The 26,648-nt window shown below is 37.3% G+C and overlaps 1 protein-coding gene across 1 annotated transcript in view; it reads right to left on the bottom strand.

The window, feature by feature from the left end:
* Positions 1-20,553, bottom strand: part of LOC135087970 (uncharacterized) — a 36,139-nt gene extending 15,586 nt beyond the window's left edge. Inside the window, exons 1-2 of the mRNA XM_063982838.1 lie at positions 20,449-20,553; positions 6,938-7,046 (exon numbers count right to left, since the gene is read on the bottom strand). Of these exons, the coding sequence (XP_063838908.1) occupies positions 6,938-7,046 (109 nt within the window). The 5' untranslated portion in view covers positions 20,449-20,553. The remainder of the gene's footprint in view (positions 1-6,937; positions 7,047-20,448) is intronic.
* Positions 20,554-26,648: the final 6,095 nt, after the last annotated feature.

Here is a 26,648-nt window from a genome sequence, read left to right as displayed (position 1 = left end):
ATACATGGCAATGACTATTGCATGATTGCGTTAAACTCTATCTTTATCATCTTTGGTTCTTTCGTCAAAAGTCTAAATACCCAGCCTAACCTACAAAACCAGCTAGCCGTGACGATTCAACTGAATCATCTTAATTTTACAATGGTTCACCTTTGATGCGATTATTTTTTATTTAAAATTTATTTCGTGCCAGTAAAGCACAAGAAAGTATCGAAAGGAAAAACTAGAATGAAAACGGTTGTTGTAGAGAAAATTTTCATTTGTTTTTCTCTTCGATAAACCGGCTCTTGTTGGGTTCAAAATATTCCATCCGAACAACGATCCGAGCTATTTAAATCTTTTTCGACGTTTAAAGTTTATTATGTTTAGACTAGGCGCAGACCACCGATTTCTAGTTGGCCGATAGTTGGGTCCGATTTTAGTTTGTATGAAGAATCGACCAAATCGCATCGGTGTAATGTGCACACAAAGACACAACGCCGACCTGCTTGTGGGATGCGATGCCAATGCCCACCATACCTCGTGGGGGAGCACCGACATCAACAAAAGAGGTGAGTTACTTTATGACTTCCTTCTATCTAACAATCTGCATACACTTAACCTAGGATGCACACCGACCTTTGTAACGTGTAACAGACAAGAAGTTCTTGACATAACTTTCGCAACGAATGCCTTAGCCAGGCACGTCATCGACTGGCAGGTAAGTAATGAAAACTCTATGTCAGATCACCGACACATTCGATTTAACCTGGAAGCATCGCTGCCAAGGCGAATCGAAACCTACAGGGATCCAAGGGCTACTGACTGGGACCATTTCAGGGACCAGTTAAAAACCAACCTTGATGTGATCCCAAAAATCATCAGAACTGTGGAGTGCTTGGAATTAGCAGTGGAGGTAGTCACAGTAGGAATAACCAAAGCCTACGAGGACAGCTGCCCTGTGAAAACCAAAGCATCCACAAGTAAAGTCTCATGGTGGAACTCTAAGCTGCAAAAGCTACGAGAAGAAACCAGGAGACTCTTTAATAGAGCTAAAAAATCCCATGAATGGGACACATATAAGAAAGCTCTAACCAAATATAACACTGAGATCAGGAAAGCAAAGAGAGCATCGTGGAGGAAACTGTGCGAGGATGTCGAAAGTCTTCCTCGAGCAGCAAGACTCCAAAAAATGATCTCCAAAACTCCTGTTAGGCAGATTGGGCTTCTGAAAAGACCCGATGGAACTTTCACTTCATGTGAAAACGACACATTGGAGCTGCTGGCAGCAACCCACTTCCCTGGATCGGTGGGCAGCAATTGCTCGGCGACTACACATAGCAACCTTCGCAGGCCGAAGAATGACGACTGGCGGAGGGCTGCTATAATCATAAGACCCAACCAGGTAAAATGGGCCATCAGCTCCTTTAAACCATATAAAGCGTGTGGCGAGGACAACATATTCCCTGCTCAACTGAAGGAGGGGATGGAAATCCTCACTCCACATCTGGTCAAAATCTTCAGAGCCAGCTTGGCCTGGGGACATATACCGGAACGATGGACCACAGTAAAAGTCATATTCATTCCAAAGGCTGGCAGAAAGGACTACGCCTTGCCAAAGTCCTTTAGGCCAATAAGCCTCTCATCCTTCCTTATGAAGGTTATGGAAAAGGTAATTGACATCTATATTAGGGACGTAGCACTAAAAACGAAACCTATTCACCACACACAGCATGCCTACCGCAGAGGTAAATCTACGGAAACAGCCCTGATCAGCCTGATTGACAGGGTCGAAAAGGCACTGGAAGACAAGGAAATCGCGCTTTGCGCATTTCTAGACATAGAGGGAGCTTTTGACAACACTCCTACTACACTGCTGGTCGAAGGTCTGGTTGCAAAAAGCCTTGACCTGACGACCACGAGATGGGTGGAGTCGATGCTCTCCAACAGGAGAGCTAAGGTATCTCTGCTTCAAACCACTATGGAAGTTACAACCACCAGAGGATGCCCGCAAGGGGGCGTGCTTTCGCCCCTTCTCTGGACTCTGGCGGTTGATACACTACTGTATAAAATGGCCGACCTCAACATTGACACTCAAGGGTACGCTGACGACCTTGTTGTCATAGTAAGGGGCTTCTGCCAAAGTACAATATCTTCCATAATGCAAAGAGCGCTAAACACCATAGGTGGGTGGTGCAAAAGAAACAGTTTATCAGTTAACGCTGATAAAACTGTCATTATTCCATTTACCAGGCGTAGACAGTTGAACAAACTAGTCAAACCCTCTCTAAATGGAAAAGAGATCGAGTTTTCCACGGAAGTCAAATATCTGGGCGTCACTATCGACCAGAAACTAACATGGAATACTCACCTTAATAACATCATACAAAAGGCAAAAATTGCCTTAGGCTCCTGTAGCCGCATGATGGGCAACAATTGGGGCTTGAATCCCCGATCTGTCTTATGGCTGTATACCACTATCGTGAGGCCGACTATATCGTACGCCTCTGTAGTGTGGTATCACAAAACCAGCCAAAAGACAGTAACAGTTAAACTAGGTAGTCTGCAAAGGCTTGCCTGTCTCATGGCAACTGGGGCAATGTCAACCGCACCTGGGGCGGCCCTGAACGCACTACTGTGCCTAACGCCCCTAAGTATGCACATTGCTAAGGAGGCGGAGGCAAGTGCCTACAGGATAGACGCTCAGGGGGGCTTCCATTGCATATCCCAGAGAATGAGAACATTACTGGAGGCTATAAAGAGCACACCTACTCTTTGCATGACTTCTGACATCATGGTTCCAAGCTGTAGCTTCCAAAAGAACTACAAAGTGGAAATACCACACAGGGAGGACTGGCTGAACAAGCAAGTCACCTGTGAGAAGGGCAGCCTTATATGGTTTACTGATGGGTCAAAAATGGGCCCTAACGTAGGCTTTGGCGTGTATGGAGAGCAGCCGAAGCTTAGGCTATCTCAAAGCCTGGGCAAATTTGCCTCTATCTTTCAGGCAGAAGTCTACGCCATTATTGAATGTGCGGAAGCTAACCTGCGAAAAAATTATGCCAACCACATAATTTACATTAACTCAGACAGTCAGGCCGCGCTGCTGGCCTTAAACTCCAACTTAATCACCTCAAAGTTGGTAGAAAACTGCATGAGTCGACTAAATACTCTAGGAGAACGAAACAGAGTAACGCTGAGATGGGTTCCAGGTCATGCGGGAATCGAGGGCAATGAAAATGCCGACGAACTAGCCAGAGCGGGAGCGGAGGGAACACAATATGGTCCAGAACCCTTTTGTGGTGTTCCCAAAAGTCTCGCTCGAATGACCCTGGAGAACATCTATTTAAACAAATCCTTTATGGCATGGTCAGACACGCCAGGATTAACTCATTCCAAAGCTCTCATAAAAGCCTATGATCGAAAAAGCTCTAAGCAGATCATAGGACTGAGTAGGACCAAAATGCGCATCTTAGTTCGAGCCCTCACTGGACACTGCAGCTTAAACAAGCACTTGTCCACTGGGACTGTCCGAAACAAGAACGTGCAGGATGTGCCAAGAGGCAGATGAAACGCCACTACACATGCTCACGGACTGCGGACCTCTGATGCGCAAGCGGAGCTTACACCTGGGCAAACACATCCTAAGCCCACAAGATGTAAAACATATCGCCCCCCAAAAGATACTGCACTTCCTAATGGATGCAGGACTCGGAGGCGAACTGTAAGGAAAACAGCGGCGATCACAATAGATCGATAACGGTCGCAGTGATACTAGGACTTTATTGAACTAGAATAGCCGCTCAACACAAATAAAAAAAAAAAAAAAAAAAAAAAAATGTGCCACTTCCATACATGCCCATACTGATCAACAGCCCGACTAAATTATCGGCCGACGAAAAATCGATGGTCTGCGCCTAGGCTTAAGATGATTAACTGCGTTGGAAATTTCGAAGTGTTCAAAACTTTCCGAAAAAAAAATTTAAAAAAGTATTTATTACTAAAAGATGTCACTGCTGTTGTTGATGTCACTTTAATCAAAGTCACTGTTCGCGGTTTATTATTGTGGGTTCAAGTTATTTTTTAGTTGTTTGCAAGTGAGTCTTGTGACAATGTCTGCCGCGAATTCTTCAGGGAAAACCGCAGGCTGTTACGTAATGTTCACTTTCCCCGGGCAGGGCGCGGGGTGCGGGGCGGGCGCGGCGGCGTCCTCGAGCGCGACCGTGACCTTGCGAGGCCAACGACCCATGATCGCTCTACTTTTTTTTCTAAATGACCATTGAAACCAGCCAGTGGTAAGAACTTTTTGGAACTAACCTTTAACTTTTCTTTGCTGGTTAGATTTTCAATGAGGGCTATCGTTTTTATACTTAACAGTTGGCACCCCTGGCGATTGACAGGACCTTACTCTACAGTGGCGCCATCTTGATGAGTGCAAATACGATAGTCCTCCTACCACTTTAGCGCTCACAAGTTGGCGCCACTGTCTTCACTACTAGCAAGTGACAGGACCGTACTCTACAGTGGCGCTAACTGGTGAGCGCTAAAACGATAGCCCTCATTCCAAGAAATTGTATTAAAGAGGTTTAGGCCATGAAATAAAAAAACATTTTTAATTACTTTTAGCTGGTGATACCTATACTATTTTGTATACGTTTAGGATCGTAATAAATAACAGCTGCTGACATGTTATCACTAGGAAGGCTGACGTGTAGAATGGTTTTATAACTTATTGCTGTGTATCACTGCATAAATTAATTTCCATAAAACATAAATCACAAAGTAATCATAACTTACCTAATGTAAATACTACGAGCATGTCGTCATTGAGTTACTTTGTTCGTTATTGAAGATGGGATCCATATTGTGCGTAATTAAATGCAGAAATAAACCAGATTATACTTTAAATGATTAATATTCGCGTTTTTTTTATATTGCCTTTGAATACATGAATAATATCAACGTTATTATAACAGCATCCGCCAGGCGACATATACAGCATGATTTTAACATTGGTTAAAATCTGAGGTGGAATTGTGTAAAGCAATCGTTATCATTTGACAGTTCATAACGTACGATTATTCTGTCAAATGCTTTGTTTAACTGACTTTATCGTACGTTATGAACTGTCAAATGATAACGATTGCTTTACACAATTCCACCTCAGATCTTTTACGACGTAATATCAAATGTTTCATGGTTTTCATGATTTTTTCTTATATTCATCTTGTAATAGGACTGACGTATTAATTTCAAATAGATTGTATAAGCTTCAACCAAACCGAAGCGTGCAGATCGCCATCGCTGGCGCGATCATAGGCCGATAACATTTTATTTTTTTCATTAAGTTAAGTTAAGAAAGGGACATTTAGTCCATAATTTTTGAAAACTGTAGGGAATTCCCGTTTTGGCAGAATAATAAAATACATGTCAATTCATTGGTAGAGTCAAGTTAAAGACTGTCAAATTATTGAATTAACTTTATTGAGCAGCCTGTATTTATTTTATTAGTGTATCTGTGATGTATGTTAAAAAGCCAGTTTCTATAAAATCTCTGAGGCCACAGGTTATTGACTAGCTAAATGAAGGTTCAAGGTTGAACCGGTATTGTCTGTTAATCATTAATCTGTTAATTTTATATCATTCCTTATCTGTCAAGTATAAATAAGACTTTTTTTTTAAATTTGTTAACACCGCGTTTCTATTATAATCGTGTAGAGGGAATAGTACTGATAGTACTACCTACCTACATATTTTGCTTTTTTATTTAATTAAGTTTATAAAAAGCTTTGACTCGTACTTATGACGATAACACAAATATTTATTAAATACAATCTATAATAAATATGTAGAATATTTTTTTACATGTAGGTATAGTATAGTTTTCACAAAATGACGGTTTTTAAAAATAATAAGTAGGATATTTCAAATCAATTGTGGTAGGTTGATATGCTATCGACTGTACATATTTGTATGCACCGATTATTACATTTTTTGTCACATTTTGGACAGGAACGAGTTTTGATGCTCTTTAGAAACAAATAATAGTAGAAATATAAGCTTTTTTAGTCATGATCATTAATGTTTTGCATTACATCGTACTAGATTGTTCTTATATTAATTAATCAAAACCAGTTTTAAAATAGATGCTCATTTAAAGTTTTATACAGCTCAATAAATTGTACTAACGTGTCTATCAACTTGTTTTACGAAAATCTTTATGATTCGATACCTGCGACATATTTTTAGCGTAGAGATCAATTAAGACAGTCTATAGTTGAATTTATAGCTAATTAATTGTATTAATCGTAAAATGCAAATTTTAATTGCAATTATTTCCAATTAATATAATCAGCAGCTTTTAAAGTTTCTTTTAAAACGTTACCACCTGAAACTACCCTAAAAGCGTCTTAAATAATATCATTCCCAGTAAGTCTATTAAAGGTATGTAGGTATCGAGGTAAAAAGTTAGAAACAAGTAAGTAGTTACCCACGAAGTTAAGTAAAGAAATGTGTCTACATTGTAGAGATAGACCGCAAACTGCTACGAACGCTACGAAAGTTCCACGAGTAGTTATAATCGCTATTCGCTCAAATAGACCATTTAAAAAATATTTGTTACTTGTTTTTAAATAGGGTGATAACAAATAAAAATTGATCGTTTTTGATTTTATTTCAAAATCTAGGAGCAGAGCTTTCGTAGTACAGACTGTTGTAAATACTGTTGCATACATTTTTGGACGTTACACTTTTTTAAAACAATTTGCGTTACAGAAGCTGCAGCTTGTGATGGACTGAAGGTTTAAGGTTCAGTTCCACCATGTACTTACTTAGCGGTAACAAAAACAAACGTCACAAGTATGTCAAACTCCATACAAAAAGCACCGGTTATCGTTGTAGTTACGGTTAAAGTTAGGTGGTGCAAGCCTAAGACATTTGAAACTATAGTAAGACTTACTGTTAGCGCATTTCTGGGGCACGGGCAGCGAGAGGAACCGGCCAGGCTTCTGCGCAGCCGCGAGCGTCGCTAGCACCGCTGCGCACGCTACCACCAGCCACGTGTGCATCTATATATATAAAAGAAAGTCGTGTTAGTTACACCACTTATAACTCAAGAACGGCTGAACCGATTTAGCTGAAAATTGTCAGGGAGGTAGTTTAGACCCAGGAGAAGGACATAGGATACTTTTTATCCCGTTCGAAATTAAAAAAAAGTCTGCTTATTTATTGCCATTAAGGCGGAACAAAGTTCGCCGGGTCAGCTAGTCTGGAATAAAAAGAAAAATAAATGATTCCAAATTCAAAACGCCATTGGCAATCGACACAGAAAGCAGCGTCTTTTTAAATGTAATGATTCCAAATTCAAAATGTCATTGGCAACCGAAAAAGAAACAAGTTTTTTTTTCATCATATTTGCGGCAGTTGCTTTGATACAATAACAATACTGGCTTGTTTTTCTACGAATTGAAAAACTTAATTACTAAAACAAATGAATGGTCGTTGATGACGATGACATTAGCTCTATGATATTTAAAAAATAACTATAATTATTTACTAATTTATTCGACTGGTTTTAGTGTAAGATCCGAACTAGAAGGGATCTGCAACCATCTGTTTATTCAATGAAAATTATTTGAAATCAATTTTAGCATGTTAAAGAATATGTATGTCGCGAGTGGATTAGCTAAAAATATCTGACCAAATAGAGAATGCGATATCAAACTTTAGGTGATGGGATGGACAAAAATCATCAAGTGGGAAAAGTTTAACCAGGTTCAGGTAATATTATGCCTTACCATTACGACTTAATTTAGATTTTATCTTGCTACAAATGATACTGTATTCTAGGTATTTATACTTTGCCTTTGGATCGTAGTTGCAACATGTTATCTGCGCTAGACAGGACGTGGCCGTGCATTGCAGAAATAAGTGTGATTCTACAACTTTATATTCATTTACATATTTTACATAGTTACCTCCTTACTACCTGTTGTTTTGCCACTCAAAGTTGCCCTTAATGTCTTATGGTGCCCATACACGTTAGGGTTTGCATGATGGTTTTGACCGTACATGCTTAACCGACATGCAAACCCTAGCGTGTATGTTATAAAACTGTACAGTTATTGGTGCGTGTACATGCAACCTAACGAATATCAAAAAAGATATTTTTGCCGCTCGGTTATGTTTGCGCACATGCATAACCGAGCGTGTGTGCGCCCGCTCATGCTTGAATGCACAGTTTTCTCTCAGTCTCCTATAGTTTCTGGCAGTGAATGGTGGTGAATATTTAAGACACTCATGTGTTCTCCCTGTTGCAAGAAATCTTAATGTTACTGCTAGGTTTGGGCTGTGCGTTGATAGATCACTATGTCAGTCAGTCAGTCACCTTTGAGTTAAATAAATTTAGATTGTACATGCAAACCCTAACGTGTATGTGCTATAGATAACTCGGTTATACCTGTCAGTTAAGCATGTACGGTCGTAACCATCATGCAAACCCTAACGTGTATGGCCACCATTAGATAACAGTATAATCATTTGAAGTTAAAAATAAGATTGCAACATAGCGTTGATTTGTAAAACAAATTGATTTTTCAACAGGTAGAGTATTTACTTTTCTGTCTTATTTTCTATTATATTATTGTTGGAATTTTACTAAAAACACTAAGATAAAGTTTCAAATTAGTACCACGACTCGAGTATTTGTAGCTAATCTCTTTGCGCGTTAGCAAAATGCCAAAGAGTGGCTAATTTATTTGAGAAACCTAAAGCATGATGAAACACCATGTTCGTCTCACGACTGAGTAAAGGCTCGAATTTAAACATCAATCCTTCATTGTTCTCTCAAATACTTAATACATACATACACAATACTTTTTTAATTTATTAATAGAGCAAGATATTTTTGTTTCAGGTTTTGATGTCGATCAAGAGACAGGTTGCTTGTTATGTGATGTTTTTAATGTCAGATTTGTAGTTATTGCTATGACGAACATGATTGAGGATGTTTACAAATCAATGAATGGCATTATGTAACGGTATGATTTAGGAGGGAATTTATTATGTCACATCTACGAATTATTACAAATTTTACCAAAAAAGGCTGCTACAGTATGCAACACCTCTTAAAATTCCGTCGCCCACGCGTGCGTCTGGGTGAACCAGACACGCCAAAGTTAAGCAATAATTCCTTTTCTGTAATAACAACATACGATTTAATGGAGCATATAAATGCATTTCCTGTATACCTACTGCTTCGTGTATGTAAATGACAGAAAATATACGGCTTTACAAACATTGAGTGATGTCACTGACAAGTGGCGGCAAACAAAAGTTTCGATTGTTTTCGAGATGTCCGTCGCGGCGTGCTAGGCCGGTGACACATTGGTCAACTGTATCGTTACGTAAAAACGAGTGTTGCCGACCGGCCGTGCCCCGGGCGACCAACGAAAGAAATGCACGACCTAATAACCGTAAAACTGTGTCACATGATCATGACACTACCCGCAGTAATGTAGGTATACACCACTCGAATTACTTTCTTAATTTACCCAACCTTGGCTAATCTCATTTGGTATGGATCAATAAACATTTGCAGCAGTAAAAAACGTGCGATTCACTCTCGCATCCGCGATCTCAGATGAGGTAAAAACTTGATATGAATAATGTCGTAGAATAGTACCCGGAAACGTTCGGTCGCCGCGCGGAGCTAGGATCACGCAGCGCGGCATATGATACGGCTTAACCTTGACACGCATGTGTACATCTCTTAACTGATGGTATGACCGTAAGCGGATAATTGCGATCCCACATCATCAATAAAGAATAAGGTGACGCGTCATCACGATCGGTTTATGGCGAGATGCATCGTGCAGGCTCAGGGTTGACGCTAATTAACTTCCTCGGCCGAATATGGCAATTAGCGACTAGCTCACGTGTTTCCTTTTTATTAAGTTTACGTTTCAGGTGCTTCGGACTTAAAAGCTTTGCGTAGTCAAGTTCACACAAGATCGGTCAAACAAGGTAACACATACTAGATATGTGCACTGGATTCCGAGCTTATTTACTTGATTATTACGAATGTAATTATGCACATAACATCTAAGCTAACAATAATCAACAAGCAATGCGAAGCTGCTGGATGAGATTCCTCCTCAATTACTTGCGTGATAGAATCATAAAATTCTCTATTGCCTCATAAGTGCGCGATAAATTGATTGGAATTCTCACTGAACACGCATTAAGTATGTAGTTATCTTATAGATAATAGTTTATATTATAAAATGTGTAATTTATTGCACGTCAAGGATGAGGTATCCGGTGGTGGACACGCAAATACGACTGGGGTCTGTTTGAAACATGTGGATAGCCTTCTAGAGACGTTTGGCAGGTCGGAGGCCGGTGCCGGTGGTACAACAATGGCGGACTAGTTGAATGGTATTCTTCGCGATTGGGACACTCGCGAATTTAGTGCGAGGCATAATGTGTCGGGTTGTGCAACCGGCCTCGCCGGCCGCTCCGGTCACGATCCTGCGGTCGTGCATCGCCCTGCACTCCTGCGCCTTGCCAAACACCACCGCCGGCGCTAGGGCTGCTCCACCGGCGACAATGTAGACTCACCTCACAAAAATGCCGAAACAACCATATCACAAACGTATACCGTCATCCTTATCAAACTCCAGGTTTGTGCACTTGAATACGAATTTAAAAGCTTCAAAAAGCTCTTCACTTCTGTGATGTGTCGATAATATTAAAATAATTGCTTTTGAATTAAGTACACTTTAAATACCTCATATCTGTGTCAAAAAACAACCAAAGTATAATCTATTGCAAATCTGATAGACAGGTTGCAGTCACTCGAACAATGGGCTGGCAACCCTCACTACGACACTTGACACGTGAACCGAACCGCTTATTTTGCGTGTCACTAGAGATGTGGCAACCTATGAAGTCATAGATAAAGATAAAAATAAAGATACCGTTAAAACACTACTAGATTCTTATCGCTTACTAATAAGATCTCAATGTCTCAGTTTAAAAAATCTGATAACAAAAATTTAAATAAATTGAGGTCTCGTTTTTTTATTTTAGTGAAGATTATCACGACCAAATTAGGTTTTTATACCGCATCCGTTTCCAAGCTACTTATTGGTATAAGATTTTTAAAGCAGGTCCTCAGTCTCGAGGTCGAAGTAGAGGTTTCGTTTGTCACGCGCATCAAAATTGTTTTATAATCGTTATAACATTGAACTTGCTACGACCCTGCGCCGGATTCGAATTAGCGTCTTCTTCAAATGCCCAAGGACAACAAACAGTTTGGATAACATACGTTCAATGGAAATCCGTGTATATTTATGAGCTTACTTACATAAGTATTTCTTAATCGTATGTACACTATACGCACGAATATGAAATAATATTGACATGAAGTAACCAAACTTTGAATAGGTAGGAAGCCCGTACGCGAAGTTCGATCTTTGACGAAGAATCTACTTTTATTTTGGAACCACTGAGAAGTGTGGTCATGATTACTAATGTTTAGGTTTAAAATTTTCCTTATGATACCATTATGACTACAACTTTAAAAGCATCCTGGTTGTAAAGGCCTGAAGTGAATTGGGATTCGGCGACCCGTCACTTAAATAGTTCCTAATGGCTTCAATGATCATGAAGTCGCGTCATTAAGAACAACATAATCATAATCATGAAATAAAAATACTTAGACTTCAGTGTTCCATTATTAAAACGATAATAAGTATGCATATTTTATAGCTGAAGCTAAGCCTACTCAGGATGGTCTATTCCACTTTGATCACCCAGGTCATCTTATCCATGGATCAAAGGACACCAAATTGTCGCTTGGAGTCCACTTTGACCACCTGGGTGATCAAAGCCAGGTGATCAAAATAGAATAGACCCTAAGGATGATATCATTAATCGCCAATGAACATTAACTCTAGTCTCTTAAGTTGCCTAAGTTTAGCTGGTTAACATACACGTTTAGATTACGTCGTATCAGACCGTATGTAGAACGTTTGATCTAAAAACATCTTGCCATTATTTGCATGACAAAGTGCGGAAGTGAATTATATTCAAAGCGAAGGCTGTCGCGAAACAAAGTTACGTGGGGTCAAATAAAGTTTCACTTAAATGACAGGAGGCACGGGCCGCATAAACAATGCGCAGGGGCAGGCCCGCATTCAAATGTCCCTGCAAGAGCTTTCGTCATAATCTTCATCGGATGAATTTAAATGACATGCACTTAAGGCGGCGATACACACGAAAGTTAAACAAAAGAAGCTTTAAAGCGATAACGACATGTGCAAGTAACTGACCCAATGAGGATTTATTTTCCTGCAATTGGCTTCCTTGTTTCCACTTAAAAAAGTTTGAAATCAAATATTTTTCAACCTAATATAATAAACTTTCATGGTCACTAATCTCACCCGTCAGTTCCTCAGTTACTCCGTGATCATGGCGTTTGCAACAGTGCCGAAATATCGGAGACTCGAAATTAAGGTACATGATAGCAATCTTATCAATAATAATTATTCAATTTACTCGCTTTGCAGATACAGGCAAGAAATAACGTACCCTATATTTACACTTCGCACGTTGGTAAAACGTGCAAGAAGCTGGTATGCAAGTGTACCAATTACTGGCATGTGTGTCGTCGCCTTTACACTAATCATTCCATCATTCCAAGCCAAGAGTCAAAGTTGAGGCAGTGCATGCGAATGAGGGATCTCGTAATTAGTAAGTATTGGCCAACTTAAGTGATTAAACTGAGCAATCAAAATTGACCGGTTTGTGAAATGATTGTTACAGCACTAGGCCACTAGTTCGCTAGTTGACACATGACATTATTATTAGAATCTAATGCAACAATTAGTGCTTGTCCCGAATTAGTATCGCAAAACTTTTTGATATAACGAAATAATCAACTAAATAAAATGTATGTTATTTTTATGCAAGACAAGGCAGGTATTTGACCGCAATCGCACCTGATGTTAAGTGAGATGTAGTTTAGGATGGTGCATATCTGCCCTGTAAGTGCCTATTCACTCTCGGCTTGAAAAGGCGTATCGAATAGATACAATTTTTATGGTTATCCGTTATTCCCAAATTAATAAAAGCTTGTGGTTTATGTGTTAGTTGAGAGAATTTAAATAAAATATTATTATTATTATTCTGTTTAATGGCTTCAATGGTGCGTATTTGAAGCACACTGGTTTCGCCAATGTCGAGTGTTTAACGAGACACGGTGGACAGTGAAATTTGAATATTGCCCGGTGATAATTTATTTATTCCATTCTTCATTGAGTTTTTTTTTTGTTAGTATCACCACCTAAAACAATGCGAGACACTCACAGTAAAGAACGACACAAACAAATAATTAGTAGATCTGGTACATAAAAAAATAAAATATTAACTTCTTATCTTGAAAACGTCAATTGATTGCACACTGCACCTATTTACACAAGCTTGTCGAACCTACACAGGTTAAGGGCCAAATAAAACGGCAACACCTTAGTGTAAGGAATTTAGGACAGTTAATGTTTCCTAATAAAATTAATTAACAGTGTTGTTTTGTAGATATTTAAATAAATTATTCATAGGTCGGCTAGATTATAAAACGTAGAAGACAATGGCAAGGTACTCCTTTGAAATCGTTTGATTTTTACCCAACACAAAGAAAGAATAAACGAAGAACAATGAAATATATAAACCAGAAAACATAAAAAACTAGCTTCTTTTCCAACAATTGCACCAAACCAAGGCAAAGAAATAACAAATTGCAAAATTAAATAAACCCAGCTTTGATCATATGAGTAAACATACATTACGTACATGTCAAGCTTACACTAAAAGGCTTTTATTGATGTGGAAAGCCTTTATGAACTTGGTGATTAATCTTCCTTGCACAAGTGAATTAACCTCATTCGAGCAAATATCGATAATCATATAGTGACGTGTACTTAAACAAGCCTCGTAGTAATATTAAAGTATCATGTACAAGCAGCACTTCAAGCTAAACACTTTGGCTTCTTATGTAGTTGTAATAAGAGTGATTTTTAAACAATGTACCTAGTAAGAAAATAATAGGCAATTTTCATACATGCGTGTGCGCACAGCAAGGAAAAATCAATAGACATAACTACGTAGAGATAAAGACATCAACGCGCGATTAATTGATTTTCGTCTATTGATTTTTTCTGTAATTTTATTAACGTCATTTTTTTTTTCAAACATACGCAAAGAAGTGTTCTTATTTTTGTTTTTGGTAGAGCATTTCCATTAATGATTTAATTCTGATGGCACAAAAATACGACTAAGTACAAAAATGTGATTATTGGCACGCGTCTGCTACGAGCTACGCGGATAAATTGCTAAATGTAACACTAACATGATAGTTTACTTAAAATAATTGACATCTAGTGTTTATAAATGATAATTATTTTTATTGGGATTGTCTCAAAGTTTATTTTAACTCGTCTTTGTTAATTTTACATGAGTATAAATACCTTAGTAAGTACCTATAGTAGACAAAGATACCTATATAGAAAATAACAACAAAAAATAAAATCGTAAATATGTAAAAAATATTCACGGGGAGGTTGCGAAATCAAGAAGCATCGATAACATCCGCGGTTCCTGCTTCGTCTTACAAGCGTATTCTTAAGAATGTCGTTTCGTATAAAACATCGGTGTAGTAGCCTTGAACCGTTGCGCAACGCGACATTTGTCCGCGGCCGGCGCCCGCGCAGCGTCCGCGCCTTTCAAAACAGCGCCGAATTTTATCCCAGCACAAGTTAATTTTTGTCATTATTAATTGACAATAAAGTGTGAATACACGTTAAGAACAGATTCAAGTCCAACATTCCAAATACCTACTGGAATTAATTTATCAAAAGCTACAGGTTTGAATCTATTTCTATGTACGAGTAAGAATCGAGTCAACGTCTTTCGTGATACGCGTGATGGCTTAAATTATCAACAAACACTTTTGATTCTGTAAGTTTTCATTTAGGTTCTGAAAATAATAAGTAAATAATAGCTTTTTAATCAACCAAAAACATTTTAGATTTAAATTACATTTATATTTTAGGCATATCGTCTACTCTATAAGTCGCTTCTAATAACTCGAAACTTTTGACAAAACTGAGATTAACGAAATAAGTTTTGGAAGAAATTATATTTTTGTAAATGAACTAACTTAAAAATAAACAGCCTTGGCACACAGGTGCAATATGAATGAATGCACTCATATATTGAAGATCAAACTTTTTTCATGTGATGAGAAATCGTATTTCATAATAGCGGTCAATCGGTCAAGCAGTTAAAAAGAATTAAACAATCAACCACAAAAAGAGTTTGAGTTGTAAAAGTTCACATAAGTAGATACAAAAGTTATGTAAAATAGAACTAATGTTATAAATTAAATTGCGTTGCTGTGTGAAATTGTCCAAAGATTTATTATTTATTATTATTATTATGTTTGTACGCTTTGGAGCTCACGGGTCAAAAGTGGCCCGGTCCTTTTAAGGCTTGCGTGGGGATACAGATCCAACACGTAGAGGCCGTTTTAAGCGCAAAATAATCGACAAAAGTGAAAGTGGTGCACATACTGGATCTAGTCTCTGACTATATCATGGGATGTAGCCAGAGACCATCCCCAGCCTGTGCACAGGAGCTATTGCAGTTATTGGAGAATGGACTAGGGTTATGGATGAAGGATGGATGGACTGGTTACTGGGCTATGGATGGAGACTACGGGACACCTGCCTGGTTCATAGTCTCTGACTGAAAAAATGGCAGGCGGTGACTAGCCAGCGACTAAATGGGCCCCCCCTGGCGTCATGGGTCGTAAAGACCGGACTGAGGGGCAACATTGGCGTCTGCCAGTGTGCTGCGCTTTCTCCGAAGTTACTCGCGGCGTTATGCCCTTTAACACTTCCACCCCTGGAGCATATAGCTCTAGCGACTCCACTCTGGCCGGCCGGTTAAGGCAAGCCAGAGGTGAAAGTCCTGCAGACCCTCTCGGATTCCACTTCGGCAAGCCGAAGACGAGGGTCTTGACCGACTCTCGGGAGCACTCGGATTAACAACTGGCCCCGTGGTGTCGCTACTCACCAACAGCTCGCCACAAAGCTGCCCTGCGGGGTTATTATTATTATTATTATTAAATGCAAAAGTTTGAAAGCTCTAAGCTGATTTTCATGAAACTTTACAATAATATTCCTTAATCAGAGTCACATAAAAATCATTAATTTTATAAAGATCTGTAACAAACTGAATTTCACGCGGGAAAAGCTAGTATTTTTACAAAGAAAAAGCAATTTTCCGTAATACAAGTTGAGTTTAAAAATAGGTTTAGCATTAAATTTTGACGTGGACTGTACTTAATGATATTGTCAAACTCTGCTACTCTGTTCTTATATGTGTATTACACGCCGCAAAATTGTTTTTACTACTATTAGTCAGTGTCAAAAAGTGTATTTGTTCTGGAAGCGCCGACACAAAGCGAACATGAAGATGTTATTAAGAACTCTAATCTAAGTAGTCTACAATGCAAGCTCATTTATCTACGTCTATAAAACATACTAAGCATGATTTATATGTGTATTTTAAAGCCTTAAAATTCCATTTGTTTGATATATTTGAACGACTTGCATAGGAATATACGTATACGATTTGTTTATTTTAAAAGATATGTTTTACTTCATGAACTTTAGAGAATTAATTATTAATATGACCGACCATCAATGCATGACAATCAAAATTAGGTCTTGTACAGGCTTTATTTCTGCTAATGATTTTAACTAAGTCAATAAATTAAAGTATGTTATGTTACTTTTTTCTAATGAATTAGTTATTATAATATTGATTTGAGAAATTCTTATAAAGTCATATGAAGTGACTTCAATTTCAACCTCGTTTTATATTTTAGTGTTTTCTGAAAGATGCCTAAATAAGATAACATCAACAAACTTATTGCATTAACTTAATATAACATTCTTTGTAGATTTTGATCTGATAAATTTATATTGCACTACATCACTTAAGCGAAACGATCACGAAAATCGAATGTTACATTGTATAGATATGGCCAGATAAAATCAGTACTAATTTGCCAAAAGCACACGTGTTACCCAAGAAGTTCCAGTACGCAGTGATCCAAGACAACGATATCGTAATAAAGTTCGGTTCGGTAAATAACAAATGGCTATTTAATTAACTTTTGAAATAAAAAGTATTCTGATAATTTTAGTTCAGACTTCAGACACATACAAATATAAATATTGTAGTGTCTTTATGGAGAAGAACCGCAGTGTTTTTGTCCTGTTGACATCATTTCATTAATTTGTCTCTACTAAATTCCTAGCTACAAGATTAGTAAAGCAAATACATACAAGAAGAATAAGTACTTCAGTATTCAAATACCTACAGTTTTGGTAGATTTATGTGCAGTTTCATCATATAAAGAACAAAATTCTCAATAGCGCGAACGCAATTAAGACTGGCCCATATAAAGACCTTCCAATTACCAACATATCAAATTGCGAGAACAATGCAGACATATCTAGAACCCAGGGCACCAATGGGTACACAATTGTGTGGCCCAGAACAGCAACGTACCGTGGGATCGACTTTTTGTCCGTGAAAACGAAATTAATGATACTCCATTCGCTTGCAACTTCTTGCAAGCAATAGTCCCTGCCTAGTAGAGCCTTCAAGGGGTGCAAAACATAAGATTCTAATCAACTAATGTAAATAGTATCCATTTATATGTACAATCGTTCACAAACATACGTAAATAAAGCAATTTCTAATCTTGAAAGTTACTAGAAGAAAATAAGCTATAAACTGGCAATATCAGTGTGTGCAACAACAATTAACTGTGTGGTAAATCTTAAAAGAAGAGATTGAAAAGCAAGTCGCAATCGCGTAATAAAATCCACTTAAGTATCCCACTTGAATTTGTTTTAATTACATGTATTGCGTTTGGCTTGTCGAAATAAGACCAAAGTCCCTTAAAAATAAAATAAAGTTTTCACATACGCTAAGGTTCGTACCTATTACAGAACGAAGATCAAAATTGATACAGTTTAAGTATACATTGATTATTTCTATTTTCAATATTTAGATCGATAAAAGAAGAACAGAATCTGAGATTGGAAGTTGTTCTGTAATAGGACTTAAGACTTCCAAAGAATATTCGATTTCCAAAATATTTGAAGTCGTAGTCCAATAATTAACTTAATACTCGTAATTTCACTAATACATAGGCATTTCTATTATTGGCTATGTTAGCATTAGACAAATTCTTCATTCTCTGACACCGTTGCGCTTTAAGGCTCAATTAACAAGATCCCAAAATAATATCGTACAATTAAACGGTTACAGCTTAAACCATGCTGTCTTGTAAACAATGGAAAATTAACGTGTCGAAGGTTTACTGCCACATAAAACAAATGTTGCAGTGTTAATTGAGAATGCTGTTTTAATGCTCTGAAGATTTCAACGCCATTTGATGTAAGTGATTTGACTGTGATTGATTTTGCTTATGTAATGGCATAATAATTAAATAAGCATAATACAACAATTAATAATGTAAATTAATATGATAAAAATCAGCATTATTGCTTGCTTTGTAGAGATATCTAATTTCCCTTCTATCAAAATATTCTAACTTATATTACGTATCGTAAGTTTGATTGCCGAAATGGACCCATTACTACAGTTTTAAAATTGTAATTAAGAAGAATAAAGAGGGAATTAAAGGCTAACTATAGAGTTTGAAAGAAGAACCCGTGTTACAGCATTAGATAATATTTCTGTCTTGTTTACATTTTAATCATAATTATGTAGACGTCTTTCATAGTGTCTGAAATAATTCTTGTAGTTAGAAGAGAACAAACGACATCCTGAACCAAATGCATAAGTTAAGCACATTACATGACTTACCTTCAACGACCTTGTTTTTTACACATTCTTGGTATTTTCGACAATGACATTATGTTAATTTCTTTCAGGTCTAGTTTTGAAATTGGCTAAGAACATTTTTGACTTTGACACGTGGCCTCAGTCAGCATGTCAAACCCTACATCTTTTAATATTAATCGTTAAAATTAGATACTTAGCCACTAAGTAAATAAATAAAATTCAAGAATATAACAACAACTGCGTAGATAGCTATTATTTTAGCTTTGAATAATAAGTAAAAAATATACCGATTATGTCAATTTTTTAATGTTATCCATAATAAATTACATCGATACGCAAATCCGGCATTAGAACAGTTCGTAAACGAGCTATTTCCATATTTATAAATGTCATTTAATATATCGTTTCGATCTATATTTAGGAGGTTAATCTGCCATATATTACAAGAGGTTAAATGTTTATGATTTAATCATAGTTATTTATCATATTAATCAATTTATCTGAACCAAAATATTGTGCAAACTTCGTTAAGCTTATGAACTTATAGATTATAAACTTATGGATTATGAACTATGAAGTAACCATGTTACTTATTTTATTGAAGTTATTAACATTTTATCCATCAACTGGGTTTTGCAATAAGCAAATCTTCCGTTTACTATTTTATATGATCTTAGCGATCCAGTATGTAAATTGATTGATTTGTTCAAATATGATATTTCCACGAAAAACAGACTTTGGAATTTTTCCTCTTACGATAAGAATATTAATTAGCTTGATAAAACTTTAAAACGAATGTTTTAAGTAGGTGTATGTATGTTTAACGTTTGTTTTGTCATAGTATTGTTTGGCGTTGAAGTAACTTATTACATGTGTTCACTTAAACTTTCAGGCGACCGGTGTCAGCGGCCTTCGAAACAAAAAAATTGAGAAACACGATGTTGTTATAAATTCTGAATAATGATTTGGAACTAAGATCGTCAGCTGCGTGGTATTCGATATCGATCGAAACTTGTGATAAAAGTGAGGTTAATAATGTGGCGCCTATCACTCGGTGAAGCGATGCCTTCGGGCTTCGGCAGAAGCTATTAAGTGTTGAAACCGCCCCATAGAAAAGGGCTCTCAGTCATAATCTCAGCATCAACATGTCGCAAGCCGTCTTGACACACATACGCTCGTCGTAATCCACTACCGACACTTGTGCGTAAATATTGGAAGGACACACATGCACTGACACTTTATAATTTTTGTGTCAGACTCCACGAGAGCGATTTGCTCAATGGGCCGGTTGCCGCAACGTCTGTCAACTTGACAGGTGGCGCCCCTAATTAGATTTCGAATTTTAAAAGCTATTGTTTAACTCTTTTCCAAATTAACTTTGCGCAATGAGATGATTAGAGATTATGTTGTTCTTAATTATTATTTTTAATTGTAAAATAATTAATTGTTTTCTTAATTGATCTCATTAAAGGTTGTGTCCCAAATCATCCCTTTGCATCCCTATTGTTGTAGTTCACTTACCTTTATTTGTTGAATGAAATAAATATGACGGCGGGAAAAATCACACAAGCACTGTTGTAATAGCGCGCAGCAGGTTTGGCCGTTGTCTTATATAGCCACCGGAGCGGGGATGAGCGCGCGCGCATGGGGGGATCGTACGCGGCAGACACGTATCATGACTTTACTGACCAGCTACAGGTGACCTCTGGGTGGTAGATCTTAATTTTCCACCCCACGCTACCTGCTTCAGCACGAGGCGAGCTTTCCCGCAAATCGAGCAAAAAAATTCCGCGCATTGTAAATTTTTAGATACTTAACAGTGCGTTTATGTCTTATAGTTTTTACGCGCATTGTTCTTAAGATCAGTAAGAGCTCGTTTAAGTTTTGTTTTGTTTACGGGCCCTGATGCAATTTACACTATTGTTTTGGAAGATCACAACCACGCATCAAATTGATTGAGCCTTGTTTATTTATTACTTCCGATTGAAGTACGGAAAATAATTTGCTTAATATCTGAGAACTCACGTTTTTACAACAAATGTTTTATTTTGGTTTGGGTATGAGCGGTCATTGACATCTAGCAACTGTGTAAGCCTATCTTTCATCTGGAAACATGCAGCAATTTTGGAGTTGAATTTTTTTGGTCATTTTTCTTTAATGCTTAAATACTCTTCTACGTTTTAATACTGTATTATGTAGGTAAATAGGTACATTGTTTTTCTTTGAGTCGCCAAGCCACATCTTTAATAACTTAGTTCGCGATACTATAATGCTATGATTACGGATAAATGTCGATAGATCTTGAGGGTTTCGTTTCTGAAAACTTTTAGGAGCCCCTGAAACTTTAGCGAGTTAGGTAGGTATAAAGCTGAGGCAGCTCCTTCATCACCTACGATATCTCGATATCATGTGAGTAATTAATCTGATTACGTTAAAACATAAAGGGCTAAGATATTTATTAAAAAGTTCAAAAATTTGACAATTTTAGAATTTTACCCCTGAGACCTAACACGCTTTTGATTACATTCTCATTTCTTTGACTCATCATAATATGTATGTGATGTTTAATATAAGATAGTACAATCTTAACCGTCTCTACATTATGATATAATGCAAAGTACACTCATTTATCTCATTAACACCACAAAAAGTCATCAACACATATTAGAATTGCAAAGCATTTGTAGATCCGTCATCGGAACAACCTTTGACTTGGTTTTAGTAGGAATTGGTGATCTTAATGATGACAGGCTGTTATTCATACTTAGCGTTTTTGTCTTCATCAACAGGCTATTGTTTTATTGTAATGACACGTACGCCAGATTAACAGAGATTCGTGGAACGAGTAAGAGATTTAAAGGATGACCCAAATACTTTATCAGATTGTTTTGGACGATACTTATGCTCTTTTCATTTCAGTAGAAATTCGAAATTATTCGTGAAATAAATTGGATTGAATTCACATTTCAAAACTGTGGATTTAGGATATCACATAATAATATTAATAATAAGAATTAAGTAAGTAAATAACTCATTTTTTTACAGTGTGGTTTTTGAAGTTGACGAAATAAAAGCAGCTAGATCTACTCGGTTTTATAAATTACCACAGGCATTTGACAATCTACATTTTAAGTTTGCGAGAGCTTGCCCTGGTAATCGAACCTTCGGACCGGAGTCTTTCTGTAACCACTCGTCGTCCGTGACTGAAATATAACGCCTTTCCCCGCGATATAAAAAAGGTTACTTATAAATCACAAACGCTTTGTTCAGTTATTTTATTTGAGACCAGGAACTTTAAAACGTGATGGCAATTCTCAGTAATCCATGTAGATGTACAGACAACGGCATGTTAAGCTAAATGTTAGGCTCTTATGTAGTTGTACCAGAGGTCAAAATGTAGTCAGATAAATGTAGTCAGATTTTTGTCGACTGTACATTTTCATACCGAGGAAGAGATTGTGCTTTAAGTTCAGGGAGATCAGCCACGATGTACATTTTATTTTGGGATATTCATTATCCGTTTTCATCGCGTTGATACCGTAACATAAAACGTAAAGTTAATGGATCAACGCATTCATGTACACAATCAGATGTTTCTGATAATTATGTAATTGCACACTTATTTAAACTGTGGTATTTAACGCTGGCGTTAAAATTAATTAAAAACATGTAATCAAAGCGGTAAACTATATCACTATCATCACGACTCTACATACCTAGCTTCGTTAATTACTTTGCTAATTAACATCAAGTGCCATAACTTTATCAAAACTTAAAAGAGCCTTCGTGTAATATTGGATCATCAACATCAATAACTAATTAACTAATTTCATGCTAAAGATAAACGAATTACACGCATGATTATTGGACGGACCAATTATTATAAGTTACGTGAGTGAACGGCAAAGGACGAGTTGGTCTAAATTAAAATGATCTCGAAAATCTGCGTAAAGATTCGCTGACAATGTCGACGTTAAAAGGAAGTAGTATTGCGAAAACTTTAGGCATCTAAAGTTGGATTCGACTAAACAAGAGTAAATATTAATCTCAGAATAAATCGTCAGTTTTGACATATTTCCCATACTGAATCTGTCAATGTGCCAGTTATACCAGGAGTTATCTCGGATAAAAGTTTGGTCGAATCGGGCCTAAAACTTTTAAGTACACAGACAGACTTATCTCATTGCTGCAACTTTTGGATCTACAGTTTGTCAACCAGCAAGTCTACATGTGAAGGTCAAGTTTGTCCTAGGGGAAAAAGCTGTCCTTGAACCCGTATCGAATATAGGGTATTTGATACAACCCCATTTTATTGATGTGAATTCGTCAAGTTAATTATGTATATTGTCAAAACGCGACGTCACTAATTTGCCAATTCAATTGATTAATTTTTTATTAATTTCTAAGCAAGTAAAAACCAAATTTACAGTTGATTGAACTTAATTCAAGAGCTGTGCTCTGAAATTATTGGAAAAGGTAATACCCAAATATGTAATAGAAAATAGGAGTTTGACGGTTAATATGAACAATACGGATAAGTTAAGTGCAGATAATCATTGCGCGTTCCTGACATTGATCATGGCATCATCTGCCGATGTTGGCGGATCTCCGGTTCAGTAAATACTTAATCCCATGCTATTAACGTAAAATTGTACAAATCTACATGAGAACGTGTGTTATTTTACTTATGTAGATGTTATTTTACGTATTCCGTAATATAATATAAGACCTTATGTACAACATGGAATGCAATAAAGATATTGACTATTGTGTTCCGGAATGTGGTTTGTAAGATACGATTACAAAGTTGAGCATTAAACGAATAAATTAAATTAAAGCAAATCATCATACTGAGTGCCTGCAGCACTGGTATAAATAGATTAGGTACAAGACCTTTTCTTCTAAATTTTCAGGGATGGGGGGATCTAATTTCAGTCTGATATTCTTTTATACTGACTCTAAATCTTTTAATTAAGTAATATCCGGTGATTAAAAGTATAACCTTCTGGAAAGGGTTTAAAAGTACCTACTGAATATAAGGTTTGACACATAAAAAAAAATGTTAAACAAATTATACATGCAAGTTTTGTAGAGTTATGTAGGTAACTTTATACAGAGTTAGAGTCAATAACTATACCGTCTTGTGGGGATTCCAAGCAGATTTTTTTTAATTAAAAAGTCCTTGCTTAAAGATTTCGTAAGTCTTCTTATTATCACATAATTAAGTGAGTATTTAATGATTTTTATACTACAATAAGTATAAAACATTGAAACACGCGATTGACTCTCTAGTTAATTAAAAATGTCTTCAGAATAACATGACACCTAAATAATTCAAGTGATTAACTTAATAAATAGTTAAAAAAACCTTAATCATTATTATATGCAAACAAAATGTAAAATACGTTCCAATCTTTTATTCTTCGTTTTCAATAATACATTTCTTTAAAAAAACACGTAAAATTAATTGATTGGGACCCGTTCCCATTTATTGAAGTCACTTTAAATGAATAATGATGCCTTGGTTGGTCAGCATTTCTTTTTTTTCTGTTATGTTGTTGTATAAACCTTCCATGAAACTTGTTTGTGTTATTTGCCGAGAGATGTCACTGCTCTTTGAGACGCGTAAAGCTGTACCGCGGTGTCCAGATTTTTTTCCCTGGCTTTATATACCTGGAACCTTTGACAACATCTGTGAACCATTGACAACCTGTGTCAAGCAATAAATTGTCACCTACATATTGACGTCTTATTTATACCTAGATAAGAGTCCCTTAAGTGCGCCGAGAGTATCCGTGGTTTATTCATGGTCCTGTCGAGTCGGATATCATCAGGAAGCTGATGTCCATTGGGCACTGGTAACGGTGCAGGTGCCGGGATCACACTGTGCATTTTTGGAGGGGGGTGACGTCCTGGACAGTGGATTGCTGTCGCAAACAGGACAGGTGAAGAAGCTGGGTCAGCTAGGAGCTGCTGACACCAGTTTGACAGTACCAGCTCTGGTGCTGTCAGGGCAACCAACTGGTTGAGGAAGATCAGGAGATGATGATGGTGGTGCTGCGCTGAGGTGGCGCCATCTGGTGGAGACACGCTCGGAGCCCTAGGGAGTCGTGTTGGAGCCCTAAGGAGGACTTTTCGGAGCCCTAAGGGGTTCGTGTCGGAGCCCGAAAGGAGTTCGTGTCGGAACCCGAAGAAGTTCGGGTTGGATGAAGAGTTCGCCGTCTATTGTGATAGTGTGTGAGTGAAACGGATATAACTGTGAGTACTCCTTTGGCATTTGATTATTGAGAAGAAAGTTGAAGGATTTTGGATTTTATTTACACTGGTAGTTTAACTTGGAAATTTTAAATTGTTTACATTAACTTAGAAAAATTTTAGATTAATATTTTAGGACTTAGAATAGTTTTGAAAAAGCGGTTGCTACGGGGAACCTATGCCCGATTTCTGTTAGAATTGTCAAAGACTTAGAATTTTTATTATTTTTGGAAGTGTGTTTACATGTCAATTTTAACTGTCATTTATGATGGAACGTTTAGAGAATTGTCAGTTTGACCTTGCGTCAAGAATAAAAAAGGCTAAGACGAATTTCCAAAAAGGTCCGAAAGAGCGTTTGGCCAAGGAGTATTTAGAGGGAAAGTTGGAACTACTTGAAGGTTTGTGGAGTGAATTTCTGTTGTGTCATAAGGAGTTGTTGCGCACTACGGAACCTAAATTATTATCCGAGTCGACCTATATGCAAAACGATACTTATGACAAAACAGAAGATTGCTATATTGATTATAAATGTAAATTGAAAGGAGCTTTAGCTAAATTCATCACAGGTATTTCCAACACCGATTCTAACCAGCTCACTCTACAGGCGCCTAATGTAAAACTGCCAAAAGTAAATATTCCGATGTTCTCAGGAAAGTACTCGGAATGGAACACCTTCCGAGACTTATTCCAGTCCTTAATTCATTCAAACAAGACATTAGGAAATGCTCAGAAATTATTGTATTTAAAGGGGTACTTACAAGGTGAAGCCGAGCAACTTTTATGTAACATTCCGATTACAGACAGTAATTATGATTATTGTTGGGGCTTATTAGATGAGAGGTACAACAACAAACGATACATTTGTCATCACATCTTGAAGAGACTACTAAGCCAAAAAAATGTCACTTGTGAGTCGGCTAGTGGTTTGAAAGGTTTGATGGACACCACGAATGATTGTTTGTCATCTCTGTCTAACATTGGCATAGATACGAGTACCTGGGACGTGCTGGTAATCCACATAATAACGCTGAAGGTGGACCCTGAATCAAAAAGGCAATGGGAGTTTAGCATTATGGATAATAACGCTACCGAGCTACCAACCTACGATCAGTTCGAACAGTTTCTTAAAAACCGTTACCGCGCCCTTGAATTTTTGAGTTCAGAGTCCAAACTAATTCCTAACAAATACTTGCCTGTAAATAAAATTAAAACCATGCACGTTGCCATGTTAGTCTGTCCCTTTTGTAAGAAGGAGCACAAATTGAGCACGTGTAAAGCGTTTAGGGATACGTCTGTGGATTTACGTCGCGAATTTGTTGCTTCTCACAATGTTTGCTTTTGTTGTCTCGGAAACAATCACTCTGCCAAATTCTGTCGCAGTGAGTACAAGTGTCGCATCTGCAAGAGGAAGCACCACACTCTGCTGCATCCTACGAACAAGATTGCTGCTCAGGAACCCCAAAACG

Source organism: Ostrinia nubilalis, chromosome 3, assembly GCF_963855985.1.
Source record: "Ostrinia nubilalis chromosome 3, ilOstNubi1.1, whole genome shotgun sequence".
Taxonomy (NCBI): Eukaryota; Metazoa; Arthropoda; class Insecta; order Lepidoptera; family Crambidae; genus Ostrinia; species Ostrinia nubilalis.
The sequence above is the reverse complement of the archived record's forward strand: the minus strand, read 5'-3'. Positions and strand labels throughout refer to the sequence as shown.